Source organism: Cyprinodon tularosa, unplaced genomic scaffold, assembly GCF_016077235.1.
Source record: "Cyprinodon tularosa strain WSP-4 unplaced genomic scaffold, ASM1607723v1 ctg369, whole genome shotgun sequence".
NCBI lineage: Eukaryota > Metazoa > Chordata > Actinopteri > Cyprinodontiformes > Cyprinodontidae > Cyprinodon > Cyprinodon tularosa.
In genome coordinates, this window is record NW_024039084.1 from 445,088 (window position 1) to 464,002 (window position 18,915).

At 39.6% G+C, this 18,915-nt stretch overlaps 1 protein-coding gene across 11 annotated transcripts in view; it reads left to right on the top strand.

Moving 5' to 3' along the window:
- Positions 1-15,613, top strand: part of eps8a (epidermal growth factor receptor pathway substrate 8a) — a 45,836-nt gene extending 30,223 nt beyond the window's left edge. For 2 of the 11 annotated variants that reach the window (XM_038296164.1, XM_038296165.1), the window contains exons 12-23: positions 445-519; positions 632-780; positions 1,094-1,271; positions 1,350-1,483; positions 2,325-2,436; positions 2,973-3,113; positions 3,205-3,240; positions 5,005-5,031; positions 6,598-6,847; positions 7,928-8,117; positions 8,194-8,326; positions 14,779-15,613. In XM_038296164.1, coding sequence (XP_038152092.1) covers positions 445-519; positions 632-780; positions 1,094-1,271; positions 1,350-1,483; positions 2,325-2,436; positions 2,973-3,113; positions 3,205-3,240; positions 5,005-5,031; positions 6,598-6,847; positions 7,928-8,117; positions 8,194-8,326; positions 14,779-14,889 — 1,536 coding nt within the window. In that variant the 3' untranslated portion in view covers positions 14,890-15,613. Of the gene's footprint in view, positions 1-444; positions 520-631; positions 781-1,093; positions 1,272-1,349; positions 1,484-2,324; positions 2,437-2,972; positions 3,114-3,204; positions 3,241-5,004; positions 5,032-6,597; positions 6,848-7,927; positions 8,118-8,193; positions 8,327-9,476; positions 9,530-14,778 lie in introns of all 11 variants that reach the window. The other 9 variants (XM_038296175.1, XM_038296167.1, XM_038296166.1 and 6 more) reach the window with 9 other exon arrangements.
- The last annotated feature ends 3,302 nt before the right edge of the window (positions 15,614-18,915 follow it).

Sequence of the window (18,915 nt, forward strand, 5' to 3'; positions counted from 1 at the left end):
CGTAGCTACTACGGTCTGCCAATTTTACTCTTGCTCTGTGTTTTCATCTGAGAGGAAGAAGAAGAGGAATTCTTGTTTCGCACTGAGCAATTTGCCCACGATTCCTGATAGGGAGGTGGTCGTGAGGGGTTGATTGCCCCTCGTTACCCCTTGTACACGACACGCACGATCAGGCTGAAACTTGGGCCAATCTGAAAATTCTGGCACGACTGGAAAGTCTCCTTGAAAAGGGCAAAAAATTGCACAGTGTACGCCCGGCTTTAGAGGAATTATTGTAACCAGTTCTCAGACTGATTATTGGGTCAGCAGAACTCTGGAAAAAAACTGAAAACAAAAGAAGAATTTGTAACAATCAGAAAAAAACATCAATAAAATGAGGTACGGTTTTTAAATCTGGACAGAACAGAACCTGCAGAATATCTCATAGTTCATTCTGACCTGCAGGCGAAGCTGAAGGACCACATTCAGAACCCAAGCTCAGTGGACCTAGTTCACTTCCTCTTCACGCCGCTGAGGATGGTGAGTCAAGGAAGTGACATCATGAATGAACTTGTCTGTGCTGAAATGTTTTGTTTCAACAGGTTCAGAGTTCTAATGAGAACAATGAACTCCTGCTCCTTCTTGTCCTCAGGTGGTCCAGGCGTCTGGCGGAACCGATCTGGCTCGAAGCGTGGTGGTTCCTCTCCTCACCAGAGACGCCATTGAGTTCCTCCACTCCTCGGGAACAGCGGAGGAACGCCACCTGTGGGTGACTCTGGGAGACGGCTGGACAAAATGCAGGTGAGAACAGGGAGGTTCCACTAAAGAACATCCTGTTGTGTTTACGTTCCTTATGGGCATTATGGCCATAAAGTTCTGGTTCTTCGTTTATCTGTTCTTGGTAGGTTATTTCCATGGGTTCTTGAAGTTCTCATTGAAATATTTGCTTTATGTTCTCTCTAATGTATGTTTGTTTTTGCTTAAATACCTTTTTGTTCTTCTCTGATAGGTGTTCTCATGTTTTACATGTTTTTGCTTCTTAATCCTGGTCTTCTTCCTTAGTAGTTCTTCTAATTTTCTTGGCTTTAAAGGTTCTGTTCTGTGTGTTTTCCAGGCTGGAGTGGCCTAAGGATCACTACTTCCCGCCCTGCGCCCTGCGGTTCCGAGACGGCTGGGAGCCTCCCGTGGTTCCGGCCGTGATGCCGAGTCGGGAGCATGAACTGATGCAGCTGGCGGAGAGCCTCGTCAACGCCGACATCCACCGCTCGGCCGACCTGCGGCTGTCTCAGGAGGTCTGTGAGATGCGCTCAGAACCCATGGGAGGTTCTGATGACAAGCGCCGCTAACATGTGTGTTCTGTTTGTCAGCAGCAGGGGGCGCTGCAGCGGTTTCCTCCAGCTGATGGGTACGCCCTCAATAACTCCTCCCACAAACGCATCCAGGTCCTGGACCAGGACACGGCCATGGCTGCTTTCAAACACGCCGTCAGCCGCCGTGTCGACCGGTAACAGCAGGTCACATGACGCCCTGGAGAACTGAGACCCCCCCCTGCTCCATTAACCCTTCTGTTAATTAACATATCAAGGGAAAATCAGCTGTTAAAGTTCAGAAAAGGAAAAATAGTGTTGATAAAAACAAGTAAATGTGTCTCATCATTATTGCTTTATGTTTTTGAAAAAAAAAATAGGTGAAAACTACTTTTAGTTAAACTGCTCTAAGTTTAATATAAACAGAAGTAAACAAAAAAGTCATTATTATTTATTCATAATTTCAGGATGAGTTTATTTGACACCATTTCTTACTTTTTCATTACTTAGTTGGTAAAAAAATCCCATTGTAGAAAATAAAAACCTTCGGACACTTTTTTTATTTATGTTTATTTATCATAAATCACATTTTAATAATTTAAAACTAGACTATTGATCAACTATAAAGAGCTTTTCCTGATGTATTTATCTAAACTGATGAAGGTGATGGTCCTCCTCTTCCTGATTGAATCTGTTCTTCATTTTCCTTTTTTCAAACCTGTTCTAATCTTTCTTCTTTAAATTTCCTGAATCTTATCTGTTCAGAACTGAACCCGAAACCTGATTGATCTTTTCTGGATCTTATCAAACGGGGGGAAGCATTTCTCCAGGGCTGGGAACTCATTTTGACCAATTTTTATTTAGACTCACAAAGTCACTTTTAATTTTTATTATTTTTTGTTTTAATCAATGGAGCAAAAAAAAAAAAAAAAGGTTCAGATTGTATTTTTTACATCTTGGCTGTGATCTGAGCTGAAGATTTTGTATGGTGTTCATATCATATTTCACTCAAATCCACATCCTGCTTTCTTCTTACAGGAGTTTTGATCCTGAAAACAGATTTGAACAGAGAGTTTTTGCCAAAGCGAAGTACGACTTTGTGGGGAGAAACAACACAGAGCTGTCGGTCCTCAAAGACGAGCTTGTGGAGGTAAACTGCAAATTAGTTATGCGCCAATGCCATTTTTTGGCCCGATACCTGGCTGTGCAGTATTGGCCGATACCATCTGTATGAAATTGTTGTGTATGTATATATGAAGAACTGCATACTACTTGGATGTAAAATAATTGCCATCATGGCTTTGTTAAGCTGCTGCCTGCCTTTGTGAAGCAGGAAAAAGACTAAAACAAAGTGAATCCAGTAGAACTTTATATTGCCTACCTGGAATGGGTGACAATAGTTGAATAAACTTTTGGCTCTCAAAATGGTATAAGTGCCCTATTTGTTGGTACTCGCCGATACTGATACCACCATTTTAATGCTGGTGTTGGTTTCGTTACAACACTACTGCAAACGCAACTCAAAGTCGTCTTTAGTCACCGTCTGCAGCTGGGTCAGAATGAGGAAGTTCATTAGAACACAGAACCAGAACCTTAGTAGTTCAGAGTGAAGCGTCAATGATAAAAGTCTCCAGGTCCTGTTCTGATGAGGCTTAGCTCTCTGAAGCCCTGGGTTTTGTCTGTCAGGTTCTGGATGACAGGAAGCAGTGGTGGAAGGTTCGGAACGGCTGCGGAGAATCCGGCTACGTGCCAAACAACATCCTGGAGATCACCAGAGCCATGGACGTGAACAGCCGTGGAGATCCTGTCTACAGCCATACCATCCAGGTACGCTCCTCATCTTCATCAGCACCTTACCCTTCATCCCCCCCTCGACCTTCTCTTACCTTCATCCGTGTGTCATTTCTCATCGCTGAAGCTCATGATGCCAAAGAAGGAGTTTGAGTTATTTAAGGTAGGATGAGTCGGGCTGTGTGGTTCCTCCAGGTTCTGCCCTGTAGTTCTCCCTGCTGCTGTTGGTTTGCTGTGGATCTTAAAGGAACAGTCTCACATTTTGGGAGCTTTGACGAACTGTTTGGGTCGGTTCTTGTCTCTTTTCCAGTTTCGGTAGAATTACGGTTTAAATTTAAGTTTTTTTTTCTTCAATTTGAGTTTTTTTTATTTCTTTGTTGTGGTTCGGCTTGAAATCTGGTGATGGTTCTGACTGAAATATTCAGAACCTATCTGGCTTTACCTCCAGTTTCTATCCAAACATAGTTATTTCTGTCTCCTTACTGCCAGTTTGAGCACAAACCTTTTACTTTCAATTTAGAGGGCAGACAAACATGCCCACACTCATTCACTCCCTTAAGGGCTGGTTATCCTCCCGCTGCAGTTTGTCGCAGATATTTTTGATTTTTGCCCAATTTTTATGCGTGGTCTGCGCTATGTTATTCCCCGCCACAATGCAAGAGGGACAATCAGGAACTAGCTGTGGGTCTAGATTCGGCTGAGGCGGTGAGCAAGTGGGGGCAAGTTTGTGCGACAACAGAGGGACATAAGGGCCAAAAAGACCAGGTGGAAAAAGGGTCCCAGCGTTCTCACACACCTCGCTCTTCTAGTTGGTCCATCCTCACGAGTCGTTTTCCACAGTGGTGGTCATACAAATAAAACAAGCCAATAAGGGTTAATTTTTTTTTTTAATTTCACTTAATTTCAACAATAACATATAAAATATACAGATAAACAAACAAATATGCCAGGGTGTATATAATATAATCACAATTAACAAGTACAGTCAGGAGGAAAGTCAGACAAATACATGTGTTTAGGAGTGTCATATATACGTATGTACATAAAAACATATATATATATATATATATATATATATATATTGTACAAACACACATCTTCTACTTCGGATCTTCTACATAGATAAATTGTCCAGAATTTTTAGTTGGGAAGAGATTAAAATGTTTTTTTGTGCCTTTCGGTGAGAGGAGGGTTTAATAGTACTAAAATATTATTTAAGTTCAATTAAACAAACATTAAAGTCTGGCTTTTTTTTCTTTTCTTTTTTTCTTTTTTTTTTTAGAAATGCAAATTTATGCAAATGAAATTTAGCCAAGATAATTTAGAGCTTCAAAGTTGAAAAAAAAAAAAAAAATTTTAAATTCACATGGTTACAAAAGTGTTGCCAGAAAGTCTCAGAGTATGGACACAACCAAAACAAATGTGTAACAGATTCTGGAAGAATGAGCCGGTAAGGTACCAAACAGGAAATACGCATATGGTAGAGTGGATTTGACCAATACACTCTCCTACACCTGCACCAGAGTGTCTGCGGAAGGGGCGGGGCATATTTGCGTTCACTGCGACACTTACGCATATGACCTGGTTTCTGAGCATAAATCAGCCTTTAGATTTAACCTCTAAAGGCTAATTTTGACCTGGTGAAAGGTTCTGGTATTTTGACTCATAGGAACCAGTGGAACATCCCTTCAATGAAGATTGACGTTTCATTTTTTCAGTTCTTCTCTTTGACTCTCAGCTCCACTAATTTCATTAGATTCTCTGTTCTTGAGTGGAGCTGAGAGAACGGTTCCCCTAAATGTCGGACTGTTCCTATCATCAGTGTAGGAGAGCAGTAGACTCCCTGATGGTCAGATTTAGTAAGTTTGTGGTGAATAAAACATGTTGATTAGTGACTCATCTCCATCTTTGTTTCGTTTCACACCAGCAGCAGTTACTGGGAGAGTTAAATGAGGTAAACACCAACGGACTCTTCAAGCACATGCTTTAATTGTCTTATCTGATTTAACCCTTTTAAAATATTCTCACTGGAAAACGTTTCTATATCTGCTAATTGCTGACAGTACTTTATTTATTTGAACCTTTTTAAAGAAAGTTACTCTGCTCATTTCAAATCTTAATTTAAAGGAAAGAAGATTCAGTTTTTTTATGCTGAATATCTGAGGTGGATGAAATGGGAAAGGTTCCCATTTCCTCCATATACTTCCAATAACTACAAATGTATCATTCCCAGTGATCCGCCAGCTTTTCCTAGACTTTAACCTTTCTGTATTTTCAGTTTGGTTTCCAAATTAGCTCTAAGAAATCTAGAATTCATCATATTTATTTTGTTTTTCAAGCTTCGATGCAAAAGGGCTCCTCGTAATCATAACAAAGAAACAAAACAACAAAAATGAAACAGAGCGGGCCACGAATTGGACCCTGTGGGACTCCGTATCTAAATACATGCGATTGAGACAATCATATGTCACCTTATTAAGTCTCTCTTAATTCGATGACTTTGGGTTAAATGTTATAAATAGACAGTTTGCTCTGAATCAGATGGATCAGGGTCAAATGTTTCTGGATCTGATGGCTCAGCCTTAAACGGTTCCTAAAAGGATCGTTTTGAAGCCAGTGGTTTTAGATTTAAAAATTCTTGATCAGAATGTTTTGGATCCAATTAGTAAGAAAATGTCTGTGTGTTACTGAGGTGGATTAGATTTTACTGGTGAAGCCGATGTTTGGAGTCAACTTTGTTCCATTATTGTTGCAAAGAATATATTTTGTAAATGGAATTTTAAGAAAAAAAGGAAAAAGCAAATGAAATTTTAATCGAAAATTTTCATCAAGTAACTTTGCTGTTTTCTCAGATTTTCCTTTCTTAGATTTTTTAATTTTTGTTTTCATATTGTATTTTGGTCAAACCTCTTTTTTAAAACGTTTTTTTTCAGAACTTAATTTCTTTTGTAATTTTGGATAGTTTTATGGACTGCATTTTTTCAAACTGCGTTTCACATATCAAGTTCTCTTTGCTACTTTACTCCCCTCTCCAGAGGGAAGCCACACTAAATCTGAAAAACAGAAATAAGAAGAAAATATCAGATCTGTAATAAATGTGGAAAAAAAAATAAATGCAATATGTAAAAAAATTAGTTATTATAAAACTGAACTATAAAAAATTTATTTGAAATAAAAAATATTTGAATCTGAGAAAATAAAGTTACTATTTAACCTTTTTTTTTTTCAAAGTTTCCTTTCTGAAACACACTTTTCTTTTTTCAAATTTCTATTTACAAAACGTGGTTTTGTGTGCAACCATTTTGGAACATAATTTACTTCTTATGATTGAGAAATAAGTACATTTGTTGGTGAGAGAAAATCGGACTTTAATTTAAAATGATTCCAGATTGTATAGTGAGCAGTAAACTGCGATGCCATAAACCAAACCTTTTTATTGGTGATGATTATGAAGAAAATCTGTATGTAAACTGTTGTTCAGGATCAACCAGACAGTAAAACTGTTTCCGTTCTCCTCCAGAAGCAGACCACAAAGTCGGACCATCCCCCAGGTAGACCAGCAGCTGCTCAGATGTCTGAGGTTCCGTCACCGCCACCCCCCGCCCCCAACAGGCTCCCCACACCGCCTCTGCCTCCTCCGATGGCAGAACCCCCTAAAGCAGGCGGCGGCAGCACCACGGTCAGCCGACATAACAGCAACACGTCCAGCGACGCCGGGAACGGCGCCGCAAAGGAAGCAGCCAGCCAGAGAGCTGCAGCGGCTGCAGGACGTGAGTTTCTTTTTTTCTCTAATGGAAACATCTGCATGTGAAACAGCTGGATCTCTTGCTCCTCTTACGGTCGTCCTATTTCAGGAAAACTATATAGAAATTTAATGGGATCTGAATCTCAGGAAATTCTAACTGAACGTCGGTTCTTGAAATGTGTTTATTAAAGTCGTAGGGATGAATAATTCTGGCTTAAACATGTATGTATTGTCCCAAAATTTAGAAACTGTATATTTTAAAAGAAAATTCTGTCTTAAAATCTGTGTTTTTTTCTCCCCGTTATCTTCTGCAGGCCAGTTATTTATACGTCAGCCTGAACACCTAAATTTGGCCAATCATATATCAACAGTCATCTGTCAATCAAATTTTTCATTCATAGTATCTTGATTCATATATCGCAGCTAATATACACAATGGTTGAAAGAAGAAATAAGAATCCTTGCCTTTCCCATTGAGTTCCGTCCCAGTGTTCACGGGGATGGACGTCTGTGTCTTCAGCAGGCGTAGAGCTAACAGAACTGGCAGCATTGCGAGGCAAGGGCTCAAACATGTACGGCTGGAAGCCTTCTACACCAAACCAAGCTTCTGCCGCCCTGGCGTCCTCTTCCACAACATGTTCATCCCCGCTTTCCTCCTCTAAATAAAAAATTTATGACAGAGGAGACTTATCCACGACCGCCGACACAAACCTTCTCTTGGATGTTTCCTCTGTCCATAGCGTTCCTTGACAGTGTCGTTTCTAAGTCCCCAATTTAGTGCTACTTGGTCCCAATGGAATTTCCCATTGGGAACCTACTAGCACTAAGTTGCTAACTGGTTAGCAAGATGCTTCCGACAAATCGGCCACAACCAAACTTGGTTGTGAACATCTCGCCACAACAATCCCACCCTCTTGATAATCGACCAATCACATTCACTTTTTTCCCTCGTGTAAAGTCGGGCACCACTCGGGAGAATTCGGAAATGAAACGGTTGGAACAGCCGCTTCCCTACGACCTTAAAAGAAAAATTTTGATCCCAGGTGTGCTTCAGAAAAGTTCCTCCCTCTGCGGTGATGTTTCATGTTTCGGTGTTGTTCTGCAGGCAGGAAGTCCAACATGGAGGAGGTGCAGGATGAGCTGATCCACAGGCTAACTTTGGGTCGCAGCACTCAGAAGAAGTTCCAGGTTCCTTCTCGGAGCAACAGCGGCAGCCTTCCTGCTCCAAGCATCACTTACGATTCCTCCCCAGATGAAGTGAAAGCCTGGTTGGAGGCCAAAGGCTTCAGTCCGGTGTGAGTCCTCCAGATCTTCTCCCCATGGATCTCTTGGTCCAGATGATGTTCTCACTGGTTCAGTTTGTGTTTTCAGAACCATCAGCAGCCTTGGCGTTCTGACTGGAGCGCAGCTGTTCTCGCTGAACAAGGAGGAGCTGAAAACAGTTTGTCCTGATGATGGAGCTCGAGTCTTCAGTCAAGTCACGGTGCAGAAGGCTGCGCTAGAGGTGGGTGGGAAACCAGTGAAGCTGCAAACTGGGAGGGGTCTACATTTAAACCAAAACTGGGAGTAATGGTTAAAAGAAACACAAGAAAAGGACCAAAAAAATACAATTCTGAATTCCAAACTTCATAACAAATAAGTTTTGAGTAATTAAGAAATACATTTAAAAAGTTTCAATATTACAGCCACAATATTGAGTTTTCTCAAATCGTTTCTCACATAGAGGCCTGAAACATTATTAGAGTTAAAGAAGTTATTTTGTGGAAAAATACATATATTTTTAACTTAAATAATATGAAAATCTATTTGGATAAAAATAAATAAAGTAAAAACAAAAAGAACATTTAAATAAATATTGGTTAATAAGTTGAATGTTTTTTTTGAATGGATAACATTTCTGTAAGATAATATCAGATAGTTACAGAAGTTTCAATTAAAGGATTGATTTTGAGTTTTTTTTTAAGCCAAACAATTTTACATGAAGATATATATTGTAAATAATTGGCAGTATTAAAAGTAAATCAGGAGAATAGAATAATGCATAATCACAATATTAAATTATTAAATTTGAATAAAAATCTGACACTCCAGGCAGAGTTTGAAGGTATTTTCTCTTTTGTTATTTGATTGATGATGATACATTGAGGAAATCATTATTTTCTTTTGATCTGTGAAAATATTGAAAGAAAGCCAAACAGTAGAATGATTATTGGTTTTCTGTTTATCTTCAGAGGAGCTGCTGTTGATGATTTATTTACCAGATTATTTTGTTGTTTTTTTTATGTTTGCCAAGGCGGGGCTTCTAGCCAGCTGATTGGTCCATTAAAGGAGAGCCGAGACGAGCTCATTGGGACAGAAACTGTTTCTATGTTCCATATAATCCAGTTAAACACAGCATTCAGGACGTGAAACAATCTAAGAATGTCTGAAACATCCAAAACATTTTGGATCACTTAAAAGTTTAAGGTTGTATCTAAAGGCTCTGTTGGAAAAGTTGAAACCATCAATGGACAGCAGAGGGCGCTGCTTTCAGGGATGGTTCTCTTAGTAACACTGAGCTCGTCTCCATTTGCCTCCACGGACTCTTACCTCCAAGCTCTCTGTCCTCCATCTCTGGAAAGGTCTGGTGTTTGGTGTCTGTTTCCCACCTGCAGGTTTTCTTCTGAGCCTCCTCTGATCTTCTGACTGTCTCTCAGCATTCATTAAGGTATCGTTTCACCTCAGCACATGCTCGGCTTGGTTCTGTTGGCCAGAACCTCATTAAAGTCACACGGATCACACTTGAGAGAGATAGAACAATATTAAATTGATTTTAAGTCATGTTCATAGCTCTAAAGAGTGAACCCGACCAGGACTATAAACCAAACGGTTCATTACATGCAATGAATCGGGTCTTTGGACACGAAGGAACTGAAACCTCAAACTGGATCCCTCTTGTCTTTGACCATCAGTTTTCCTATGGTTGACTTCGTCCATCTTCTTGGTTTTTAGTGTTTAATTGCTTGTCTTATATTCCATCATCAACATGAGGATTAGAAACACAATTACCTTGGTAACCTGCAGGGTTTTTTTTTTGAGTTAGCTGATTTTGATTAACAAAACTGTCCTGGACCAACAGGATCCTTCTCTTTAAAAACTTAAGGAGCGTTCTCACCGAATGCAAACTTGGCATCAAAAACAAAGAAATTTGGTTGGATGTTTCAACGCTTTGGATGCTTGGTGCTCTAGTTGTTTGTCTGCTCTGTTCTGTAGCTTCAAGCTAGAGAGCAGCTTGGACTTATGTACTGTGATGAGTTGGAAAAATAGTTTTCACAAATTTATAAGAAAGAAAGTCCACCTCCAAAAATAATCCATGCAGTCAATTCATCAGGATTATAATCCTACTAAAATATGCAGTTCTTTTTCCAGAGCTCCAGACCCCCAGCATACTGCTGGGAAGTCAGTGCTGGAAATCCCCACCGAAAGCTCTCTATTTCCCGCTGCCGTTGGTATTGGCTGGAACTGAATATAAAGAGTTTTTAACTTTTGTGGTAAAAACTGCGAGGACTAGAATATAAAATCGAATATTTTTCGGCAGCAATTTGTAAAATTTTTTGTTCAATTTGGGTATTTATAAACCGTTTCGTCATAGTTCATAACATTTTTTTAGTGCAACAATAATGATCAGTGCTGATATAATCCGTTCTCCCGGCTAAAAAAAAAAAAAAAAAACAACTTTGGAGTTTAATACCTTGATGTTTATTTATCTTTCATATGCAGACAGCTTTACAGAAATGATCACAGCTTGAATTTAGCTTCTATCCCCTGAAAAAAACTCCTGGATCAACTTTTCTGATTGGCTAACACTCCGGTGCTGAACGATCCAGTGTTCGGACGCCAGAACGCTCAGATGCTTGTTTCCGATGCTCGCTCCCGATGCTCGGACATGCTACTGGACTACTTGACACTCTGTCCCCCATAGACTTTTAGATGTTTTGATGCCCAAAACGCATTCAGTGTGAATGCACCATTTGTTTAACTTGGAGTTAACAATTTTATTCTGGACATTTTCATGAAGGCCTGTTGGAAGCCAAGCCTGGGCCAAACATTCTCATGGACCCAAAAAGCCTTGATTGATGGGCTTTGTAGCAACTAACCTTCTTTATGAGTATACATTTTGAACCAGGGACCCTTATTGTCTGTGAGCCTTATGATGCCGTTTCCACTGTATCCAAGTTGATTCCTTGATCTTTACTTGGACACCAACAGGTCCTCTATGTCCAGAACTTACCTGTTAGACAGTTCTAGGTGGTAAATCTCTGTTGTGGGTAATTGTAGTAATGCAGAACAGAAACTCATATATTATGCTTTAGATTTGAGTCTTCTAGTTTCTATTTTAAATTTAAGTTTTGAACTCTTTTAAATGGATCAGGTTGTTGACCCAAAACCTTATCAAGTCCCATGTCCTCAGGTTGGTCCGTGCAGACTTTATAATCATCGAGATGTGGACTTGCTCTACTCTATTACTCACTTTTATTTATTCTTATTTAAATGGATCTGGCCATCAGAACAAGTCTTGAAGATTTTCATGTGTAGCAGCATATACAGGTAGCGGCAGTTTGTCTTCCTGCTGTGGCTGCAGATAATGTTCTCCTTAGACTCTGAACCTGCGCTGCTCCTAATGGTTATCTCCACCTCCATTCCTGCACCTCCTCCTACCTGTGTAGAGCAGCATGTAGATTTGTTTTGAAACCTCAGTTTGTGTCTGTTGAGCTTTTCAGCAGAATGTCTGTTGGTATTCTGACTCTGATTTACGGTAAGTATGAATTACTGGCTTAAAGATCTGTTCTGGATCACCTGGAGAATGTTGATTACCATTTCACCTGCAGCTGACTGCACAAAGATCAGATCTGCCTTTGATGACCTGGTCTCCTAAGTTGGTTTTTAGATGGTCTGAGGATAAATTACTCTAGAAAAAAAAAACATATTCTCAATCTAGCTGCTTGCAAAAATGTTTTGAAGGCAGACCGTTCAATACTTGAAATTTTGCGCATTTATTGGGGTTTTAATTGAGAAACCAATAGAAAGTAGAGCGTAATAGTGAAAAGCTGGTTCTTTCTCCACGATCCCCTTGTTTGGATCAAAATATCTAGCCTGGAGAAGCAGATGCAGAAGATGTCTGTGCACTCAGATGCTCCCCAGTGTGTTTCCTGTCTCCTGCAGCTTACCCACCCTTTAGATATTCTCACCAACACGCTTTTTGCGGCTTGCGGCAGCATCTGCAGGTTTCCTGAGGTCGGTTGATGTTTCTGGCTCAGTTTACATGGAGTTAGTCTTCAGTAGAACACCATATAACCACAGCCAAGTGCTGACAGAAGATGTTCCTCGGAAAACTTCTGGCTGCCAGAGGATGCAGATGCTCAGTAGGATTTTTGGCTAAGAACTGCTCAGTTGCTTTAAGGCAGTTATTTCAAAGGGGTCTGGGGGAGACTCTCAAGGGGGACCGGGACTGATTAGAACAGGAGGCCTGGCTTGCTAATTAATTTTTAGATGTCTGACTAACGGGAGAAAATATCATTTAATAGCCAATAAAAACCCTGAAACCAACCAGGAATAACTTATATAAGGAACTTGCCAGTATACCCGTGTCACACTAAGACCTTGATTCAGTTTTACAAGCCAAATCTGTACTTAATTGCTGCCAGACCCACCCGAAAAATCAAAGATCGCTTAAAAAGAGTCTGTTTGCTTACTTGAAGCCCAGAGATTTTTTTAAAATATACATCATACACACAGAAATTCAAGAACAGATAAGAACAAAGTAACTGATATCTATTAGTCTGTAAAGAGTTACAGCGCCATTTCTAAGAAATCTGGGTTCCGGCGAAGCAGGCTATGGACCATTATTAAGAAACATTAAGAAAACGAAGAACTGTGGAGAACCTTCCATGGAGAGGAATTTACTCTCTGTTATAGGTTAAACCATGAGTTCTTTAGATTAAGACCACTTAATTAAGTCGGTGAGGCAGATTCAATTCATTTAAAAGCCTCTGAATAATAAAATGTGGTTACTTTGTATTAAACACGGCTGAAAAATCAGCAAATAAAGATCTATGAGCTAGACATTGTTACCTGACCTTTAACAGTTTGTTTATTCTTGAAAAGAGCTCCGAATTCTTTCATAGTGATGCTAAATGTACATTGCCAGTTATCAGATATACTTTATAGCAGCTGTTCTGGCCTAGGCAGAAAAGCAGTTGTTTTGTTAAATCCCCCATGGACATAAATAATGAATACATTAATTGCAGTCATGTGCTTCACCTGACTGCTACAGTTGTTTTCACCAATTCTTTCATATATTGCTTCACTGACAAACAGGCTGTTTGTGTTTGATACAGTTGGGGGCTTGTCCAGGATCTCACCATTTTCTACCAATAACAGGAAAACAGATTAACATCCTGAAAATAGATTCCCCCAAACTAATGTTGGTTTTGTTGGAATCAGTCTTCTGATGTTTTCTTGTCTTATGAAGGTTGCTTTTATTTTTATTTTTTTTATTTCGAATGGAATATTTCAGGTGACGTCCTTCCCGTTTCTGAATCACAGGGCATTGAGTTATAAAAGATTCATTAGCCCCATTTACACTACCCTCTGAAAACCGATCTGTGCCAAGTTCAGACTTAGCTTGGATCAGTTAACCATAACGAGCTTGGTAACTTACAAGCTGTGGCGTTGGATGTAGGAGTTTGCCCTGAAATCGAAGGGTTGATGGTTCAAGCCCCGACTCTGACTTTCATTGTCGTTGTGTCCTTGGGCAAGGCACTTCACCTGCATTGTCTACTGATGGTGGTCAGAGGGCCCGGTGGCGCCAGTGTACGGCAGCCCCGCTTCTGTCAGTGAGCCCCAGGGCAGCTGTGGCTACAATGTAGCTTGCCACCATCAGTGTGTGAATGGGTGAATGAAAGTAGTGTAAAGCACTTTGGTCAAGTCTCCTAGCTTGAATAAAGGCGCTATATAAGTACATGCCATTTACCATTTACACATCATACTAGAATGGTTCCTCATTTACATATGCAGGAAAACGACGTCAGACGTTGAGGTTCATCACCTGCTAAGGAGATGCATCACTAGATGCATTGTGTGGCATGGCAGGGAAGCTAGTATTTTTATGAATGTCTGAAATATCGTGATTATGGAGGTTGACTGTAAGGAGATCCCCCCCCCCCCCCCCCAAAAAAAAAAAAAGAAAAGAAAAAGCGTATCGTTATTACACTGACAGCGTATCTTTGTTATGAACGAAATGAACTCTCTGCATTTAACCCATCCCCTTGGGGAGCTGAGTGCTGCCATTGTGCAACGCCTGGGGAGCAGTGTGGGGTTAGGGGTCTTTGCTCAGGGACCCAGAGTCGCAGTCTGTGGGAGTGGAGCTTGAACTCAGGACCTCTGGGTTCCAAGCGAAATGCCCTAATCACTAGACCGCCACTCCTTAAGGATGACGCGGTCTGCTCATGCTCTTTTTGTTATCTGATAACTGAGCCAGAACGGTGCTGAGTCTGGCGCAGTCTGGTTGAGTTTTGCATGCCGTTTACACTCAACAGTTAATATCAGTTACCGTGCTGAAACTGATCTCTGCATGGTTTCAAAAGGATAGTGTAAATGGGGGTATTGACTGTTTACCATCAAGAGGCAGGACTGCGCCTTAATGTGAGTTAACTTGATGTAATTAGGAAGGTGGTGACAGACTGCTAATGCTCTGCTCATTAAAGTCTTAAACCTCAGAGGTTTTGTTGCCAGTTGAAGCCATGCAAGCTTAGATACTTCTGCAATTATCTGGCCGAAGATTCCTGAACACCAGCAGAGAAAACTGATGTGTCCCTGTGAGAGTCTCCTAAAGTCAGATCTTAACATTCTCACAGCGTTCCTTTTTTCTAACCATTTCTACTCTCTCTGTGTCCTTGTTTTCCTTAATGTATCCAGAAGAGTTCAGGATCTGAGCTGGAGGAGATTATGAGGAGGCGACAGGAGAAGCTGGCAGCCAGCACCGCTGATTCCGGGGTGGAGTCTTTCGACGAAGGCAGCACCCACTGAGCATTCCCTCCCTTGCCTCAGTGTTCCTTATCCCTCCCAATGCAGCCGACTTTCACTTCCACTATTCATCCGCAGGCGGCCGCAGATCGTGCAGAGTTCGTGGAGATCATGCGTCGCAGACAGGAACTCCTTAGCTCATCTCCATAGAAACGAACTGACCTCTGGATATCCAAGCTGTTAAAGAATCTACAGAACCTTCTGCCATGTTTGCCTGAACTTTACAGGAACGTTTCTTTGGGATATTTTTTCCTGCTTGGTAGCTAAATCTTTCTAAAGCAAAGCCTCACAGTATTAATGTTGGATCATCTGAATGTCAGCAGCTGCTCTTTGTGCCTCTCAGGTTTATTAACACTTTCTAAACTACCGTAATAGTAATAATTTGAGACTGCTTTCTGCTTCCAGTAAGTCGGAGTTGCACATAACATGTTTAAATCCCCTTTAAAGTGATATCATTTCAAATATTTAGATATTTTTGTATAGGTTTTGGATTTGTTTGTCAATCTATTGAATAAATATACAGATTCATTTGTGTCTCTGTTCAAACGCTCTGTCAATATAATTTTTTGCTGCATTAATGCCAACCTTGATTCATTTCTCAGGATATATATTTTTTTCATATTTCAAATCTGGAATCAATCTGTATCCATGGAGAAAACCTATGGTAGTTTTTCCTGCATTTTTCAGCAAATTCAGATTTTTCAGTCTCTGAATGGAATAAAAATCGCGAGAGGCCCAAAAGAAGCTGTTGGTTCCTATGTTTCAACAGATGAGTAAATATGTCGTAGACTGATGCATTTAAGGCCACAATGTTTGCTTTATGATGTTTTAAGATTGTATGAATTAACTTTTAAACTAAAGGATAGGTTGATGTTTTCGCATTTAAGATCCAACTGCTGTAGAAAACTTATTTTTTCATAATTTGATGATTTTCATGGTATATGTGAGAATGTATTTCAGCCGAAGGTGAAGATTGTTGGACTAAAATGAATGTGGAGCTTCATGAATGTTTTCTCTGTACGCTGCCCACCTGTACGGGTAACCTCAGCATCTTATGAGCCGTCTTAACTGCTCTGGTGATCAGAGTGTCAGCTGGGAGTCTGATGGACCTTTAGGACTAAACAAATATTGAAATGGGTTGGAACATCTAGTAGTTTCTCAGATTCTGTTTTGCAGTTTCATTCTATGCTGTCAGATTATCCCCGAAACTGACAAAAGGCAATCTGCCCAAGTTACAAGAAAAATTTATCAAACTGCAGCAAATCTGAGTTTTTTTTTTCCTCCAGTGAGTTGCATAAAAGGCTGGAGATCACTAAAGATAAATTAAATATTTTTGCTGGAATCTGCTTTCATAAATGTTTTAGTACTTTTTCCACCATGTTGCTGCAGTTTAGAGATTTGACTGCAGTTTCTTGGAGATCTCTGAAATGCTGGTAAATATAAAGGTCTGGAATTGGCCAATTCTCTTCAATCTGGTCAGCTACACCTAAGTTCCTGCTACTGTATAAAGTTTAACTCAATCGGAGCAAAGTTTCACCTGGTGGTCAATCTTGACAATTTCAAAAATAATTATGACCTTATAAACCACAAATCTGGGTGTTTTGTTTTTGACGGTAGCCCAGAAGAAGGGTATTATTCTGCTGACGTTTCACAGTTTAAATTCATTTCTGTTCAGCCTTTTTTAAGTTTTCCCTGATTCAGGCTCTAAGAGCAGCCCAGAAACTAAAATGTTGGACTCTTTAGGGAAAACTGAAGGAATGTTCAAAGGTTTATCATTTAGAAACTAAGTCTGAAGGTGTTTAGATGTTTATCTGGATGGTCTGGTGTCTGAACATTTACAGGCTGCAAGAAGTCACTCTGAAGCTCATGATATGACCTCTAAGATTTTCCTGATTAACTCAGAACATCAGTTCAAAAACTTGATCAGCTTTTCTTATTCAGATCTATCATATTAAAAGCTTTCCATGAATGCTTTTAGCATGAAAGGTCAGCAGAAGTGTTGGCTAATCCAGATGAAAGCAGATAAAAGAACCTGAGCTTTTACTTTGGGTCATGCAGGTCATGAACCTCCAAATCAGTGAACCGATGTTCTGAAGAAGAGGCTGAGATATTGGTAGAACCAATATCAAGACATATATAATGTTTGGATTATTTCTTTTTTAGGGATCAAATTGAAAGTAATTTCATTTATGCACTTAAATTTATGAAAACATCTGCTGAAGTTTATGTTTGAGGATGTGTGTGCATGTGGACTGTAGTGCTGTAATACAACCTGATAATTAAAGCACAGTACATAAAACCTCATGTTAATCATGTGATGATAGATATTTGTACCTAATTAGGTGTAGTGGCCAATCAGAAAGCAGCATTTGTACAAGGGTAGTTTTCATTGTGCCTTTTTTCCATATACTTCTACTCATATGCAATAAAAAAATCCATTATCCCATGACTTCTGAGTCCTGCATTAAAAATGTCTTCTAGTTTAATAAATGAAAATATCTAGGGGGTTGATTGCTTTCTTTAAAAAAATAATCAGTTTCAAAATGTTATGTTGGATGAAGTTTCAAGAGAGAAAGAAGACAGAAATTGTACTACAACAATTATACACAGACAAACTTGGTTTGATTAAAGTCCCAAAGTGGTCAGAGAAATAACCTTAATCTGACAAAAGTAATACGAAATTAAATTAAAGAAATTTCATCAACAGAATTATAAAAAAAATTAAAATGCTCATAGTATAGTATGGCCTATACTTTTAGCATTACTGTATTCTGCTCTTTGTTGGTGGTCGCATTTCCCTGCTGCTTCTGCTCCTCCACCTCCCTGATCTCTCCTTGCTTTTTGTTGTGTCTCTTCCCTCTGAGCCTTCTCTTCATATCACCTGAATCAAACAATGGATCTGATCAGCTGGTCTCTTAATGCAATTGATCAAATTTTCTCAACTGCAAGACAGGATAAAGGGGACTCAGTCGTAAAACACACCATTCCCCAACCCTTTCAGGAGTCTAGGGTGTATCTCACAAAGTATTCCGCCTTGAAGCGAGAGTGCACATCCGTGTTTTTAATCCCATCTCACCTTTGAGTTCAACCACCGCAACCAGCTTGCGTTCCATCACACCAGCTCACGGCTCACTTAATGGTCCTGCTCGTTTACAGCCTTTGTGAGTGCATCAACTGCGGCCTGCAGCCAAATCCTAGCCCAAATTGTCCCCATCATCCTCTGTAATTGTAGATATATCAGGTATCCTTCAAGGTATCCTTCAGGGTATAAAACCTTGTTTTGTACCTAACCCTTGTTTTTTTTTTTAACACAAACTGGTAAATAAAGATGATTCTGATTCTAATGTTACATTTTACTTTAACACTGTGCACCATGAAAACTTAATTTTACAAGGCAAACTGTTCCAATAATTTAATCAAACAAAAAATTGTAAAACATTTTCTTTCTGTGAAAATGCATATTAATTAATTATTATTCTATATCCAACATTTATTAATCGTATTAATAACTACCATGGTCAGATTTTTTCATATGTAACAAATCGTGTAAGAGAATTCAAGAAATGCGAAAATTTGATTAGATCTAAAAGGTTTTAGTGAAGGGAGGTGATCAATCCAAACGAGTTTCTCCCAGCAGAAAGATTTAATCTAATTGTTGCTAAGCAGAAGAAACAAACACGATTTTAAGAAACTTCTAAATCTGAAATTTAGTAGCTGTTAATCAAGCAATCACATTTTTCCAGTGGATCCACCAGAGAGAACCTATTACCAGCTTATTCACCAACAGCTGCTAGAATGTGTTTAGTCCAGTTGAAAACCTTTCCATTTACTAATCAACAAATAGTTAAACCGCATATGTTTGAATGTATTATGTTGAAACATGTCTCTGCTAACTAGGAAAATATATTTATCTTAGTTGTAGATTTGTTTTAGATGTCTTATGAGACTAAATGTGGAGAAAAACCCCAGCTCGCTCCACAAAATCACAGCGCGTCTGGCAGGTTTAGAAGCTCCTAAAACAAAATTACA